Source organism: Cebus imitator, unplaced genomic scaffold (assembly GCF_001604975.1).
Source record: "Cebus imitator isolate Cc_AM_T3 unplaced genomic scaffold, Cebus_imitator-1.0 Scaffold26, whole genome shotgun sequence".
Lineage (NCBI taxonomy): Eukaryota > Metazoa > Chordata > Mammalia > Primates > Cebidae > Cebus > Cebus imitator.
Genome location: NW_016107341.1, coordinates 9,513,403 through 9,517,487, shown reverse-complemented (window position 1 = coordinate 9,517,487; position 4,085 = coordinate 9,513,403). Strand labels below are relative to the sequence as shown.

Sequence of the window (4,085 nt, the reverse complement as noted above, 5' to 3'; positions counted from 1 at the left end):
CCCCCCCCCGCCAGGCTCAGGTGATCTCCCACTTCCACACGCACTGCCACACCCAGCTAATTTTTTTGTATTTGTTGAAGGCACAAGGTTTTGCCATATTGCCCAGGCTGGTCTTGAACTCCTGGGCTCAAGCACTCCAACTGCCTTGGCCTCCCAAAGTGGTAGGATTTATAGACGTAAGTCACTGTGCCCAGCCCCCATCTTTTTTTTTTTTTGAGACAGCGTCTCTCTGTTGCCCAGGCTGGAATGCAGTGGTGCGATCTCACCTCATTGCCATCTCCACCTCCTGGGCTCAAGCAGTTCTCCTGCCTCAGCCTCCCAAGTAGCTGGGACTACAGGCATACACCACCTCACCTGACTAATTTTTGTATTATTAGTAGAGATGGGGTTTTACCATGTTGCTCAGACTGGTCTTGAAATCCTAAGCGAAAGCATTCTGCCCACCTTGGCCTCCCAAAGTGCTGGGACTAAAGGCGTGAGCCACGGCACCTGGCCCCATCTCTTTAAGGAAAAAAAATAAAGGCGACTAGAGGATATAACCCACCCAAACAAAGGAGTATACCCAGAAAGAGGAAGATGTGACCTGGGGAAACAGAAGAATCTGAAACCAGGGAGAACATTAGCTCTGTGATAGACTAGGGAACCAGTGGTTCATACTGGAGCAGGAGGCCAAAGGTTACTAAGAGGGATATCTGTGGTATTGTTCGTTACCAGGTGTGCTTGTTATTATTTAGAGGAGGTATACCAGTTTGCAGGAAAGTTACAAGAAAAGCTGAGTAACTGAAGATTGACAGAGAGCTAAGCCATCAGAAACCCAAGGCAGTCATTAGGGGAAAACAAGACATTATAGAAGAAAAGACATAAAATCATGGCAACAAAAAATTACGTTATAACAATATTAGAAAGATGGAAAAGAAGGACACTTCCACAGTAGCAAGTCAATAGAAAATGTGTGAAATAAAGATTAAGAAATAACTTTTGAAATAGTCAGAAATACATAGGTAAATTTTAGAAGCAACTGTAAAAAAAATGTTGAAAGTGGATGCCTATGGCTAACTGGAGGGCCGTGGGGCGGAGGGGGAATATGATTTTTATTAAAAGTCTTGTATTTGACTTTTTAAATAGTATATGTGTATTACCTTGATGAACATTAAATTTTCTTAGTCTGAAAAATTACAATTTGTATTAATAGCCAGATTCTAATAGCTCTTAATATACTAGTCTTAGCTATGTAATTCTCATGTATCAACGTGTTTAACAGTCTTAAAATGTTCTTTTTAAATGTTTTTCAGTTGCCTTGTTGAAGGGGATGCTAAAGAAGAAATACTGCAGCCACCAGAACCTCATCCAGTGCCACCCATATTGACACCTTCTCCCCCTTCAGCTTTCCCAACAGTCACTACTGTGTGGCAGGATAATGATAGATACCATCCAAAGCCAGTGTTGCATATGGTTTCATCAGAACAACATTCAGCAGACCTCAATAGGAACTATAGTAAATCAACAGACCTTCCAGGGAAAAGTGAATCAACAGTTGAACAAATAGATAAAAAATTGGAACGAAATTTAAGTTTTGAGATTAAGAAGGTCCCTCTCCAAGAGGGACCAAAAAGTTTTGATGGGAACACTCTTTTGAATAGGGGACATGCAATTAAAATTAAATCTGCTTCACCTTGTATAACTGATAAAATCTCTAAACAACAGGAATTAAGTTCAGATCTAAATGTCGATGATATTTCTCAGAATTCTTGTGTGGACTGCAGTGCAACACAGTCAAACAAAGTTCCAGTTACTCCACCAGAAGAATCACAGAATTCAGACACACCTCCAAGGCCAGACCGTTTGCCTCTTGATGAAAAAGGACATGCAACGTGGTCATTTCATGGACCTGAAAATGCCGTACCCATACCTAATTTATCTGAAGGCAATTCCTCAGATAACTACTATCAAACTATGAAAACTGTGAGTTTAACACCAAGTCCTACAATACGAGTTGAAACCCATGATCTTGTGGATCATAACACTTCACCTCTCTTCAGAACACCTCTCAGTTTTACTAATCCGCTTCACTCTGATGACTCGGACTCAGATGAAAGAAACTCTGATGGTGCTGTGACCCAGAATAAAACTAATATTTCAACAGCAAGTGCCACAGTTTCTGCTGCCACTAGCACTGAAAACATTTCTACTAGGAAAGTATTGCCAATGTCCATTGCTAGACATGATATAGCAGGAACAATACATTCAGGTGCTGAAAAAGGTAATAATACAGTGTCTAATACTTAATTGTCTTTACTCTGTGCCAGTCACTGTTTTAATCACTTTAGCTGTAGTAATTTATTATGTTTTATTTCACACCATACTATAGAACCTACAGCAAAATTTGTCTTAGATATTAATTTTTTGATACAAGTTTTTAATTTATTGTTAACAATTTGATCACATTACATTACTGGGTTTTGTGTTTCTAAAATATTTTAGTAGTTATAACTGGATAATTTATTTCTTCTGTATTGTAGGTCTTAGTGTTTTTGTATTGGTCAAAAATTTAATTGAAGAATTAGAAATAGTGTAGGGAAGAATTACTTAAAATAACAGTGGCAGAAATACTGTAGAATGTTTTGGTTGGCAGTACAATGTTACCCATGTTTCTCATAAATATTTAGTCATCTTTTTGCTGTCCCTTTAACTATGGATTACCTTTTGGTTTTTTTGTTTGTTTTTACTAATTTCACAAATGCTTGCAAATAAGGCTGCTTCCAACCCTGAGTTTAACTCAAGAATAATACTGCAAACTACTCAATAGAATATGGGCAGTTTAATTCATTCAGTAGTGAGTGGGCTATCTAAATAGCTAGTCATCAAAGCTATAATTTAATGAATCACTCTTTTTTAAGCACTCTTAGCATTTCAAGATAATACATGCACTCAATTCCCAAAGTGTATTATTGCTTCTTGAACCTCCTCTTTGATCTGCTAAAAGTAATGATGGCTGCCATCTTAAACAGACTCTAAAGTTCAGAGTAAACATAAATTTGAAAGCTATTTATTGATATAGTGATTATCAGTGATCATTTACCATCAGTGTTCTTTGATAGCGACACATACATACTGGTATTTATAATGTGCAAGCAAAATAAGTACTGTGACCTTGAAAGATTATTTTGTTGGTGGTGGTTTTGTTTTGTTTGTTTTGTTTTTTTGAGACGGAGTCTCACTCTGTCACCGAGGCTGGAGTGCAGTGTCATGATCTTGGCTCCATGCAACCTCCGCCTTCTGGGCTCAAACAATCCTTCTACCTCAACCTCCTGAGTAACTTGGGTTTACAGGCGCACGCCACCACTCCTGGCTACTTTTTGTGTTTTTAGTAGAGACGAGATTTCATTATGTTTGCCAGGGTGGCCTCAAACTTCTGGCTTCAAGTGATCTGCCTGTATTGGCCTCCCAAAGTGTTGGGATTACAGGCGTGAGCCACCACACCTGGCCTTTAAAGATTATTTTTTGTTTCTGACCCATTATACCACCCATACAGTAGTGCTTTTACTTTCTGTAACTCACATATACTGTATTTTTTAACCTGAGAGAGTGTTTTTGGTAGAATAGATGACAGTGTTAAGCTAATTGCTTAAATTACAGAATACTCTTTACTTGATTTGTCTTTGTTTTATTTGAAGGATCTTCAGAAGATAATGGTTAGCATAATAGATATTACTTTACCAGTTTACCATAATTTTAAGTTGCTAATGTCTTTTCTTCCTCAATTCAGAGTTTGAAATGTAACTGCCCAGCTATAACTATGTAAGAAAATATGTAGATAAGAAATTTCCTTTTTGGGCTTTTTTAGTATATCAAGCATGTGGTATTGTACCTAGGAGGTTTTACTGTTCTTTTAAAACCATCGCTGAAAATAGAATTTGATGAGGGCCAGAAGGATGCATGATACAATATGCTCATTAAAAGTTACTGCCAGGCCAGACACGGTGGCTCACGCCTGTAATCCCAGCACTTTGGGAGGCCAAGACACGTGGATCACGAGGTCAAGAGATCGAGACCATCCTGGTCAACATGGTGAAACCCCGTCTCTA

General features: G+C 38.5%; 1 protein-coding gene across 6 annotated transcripts in view; it reads left to right on the top strand.

Moving 5' to 3' along the window:
* Window positions 1–4,085, top strand: part of PTPN12 (protein tyrosine phosphatase non-receptor type 12) — a 106,453-nt gene that overhangs the window by 91,099 nt on the left and 11,269 nt on the right. For all 6 annotated transcript variants that reach the window (XR_001823362.2, XM_017523144.2, XM_017523141.2 and 3 more), the window contains one exon: window positions 1,293–2,260. Coding sequence is in view for 5 of the 6 variants with exons in the window: in XM_017523144.2 (XP_017378633.1) it covers window positions 1,293–2,260 (968 nt within the window). In the remaining variant the exon portion in view is untranslated. The remainder of the gene's footprint in view (window positions 1–1,292; window positions 2,261–4,085) is intronic.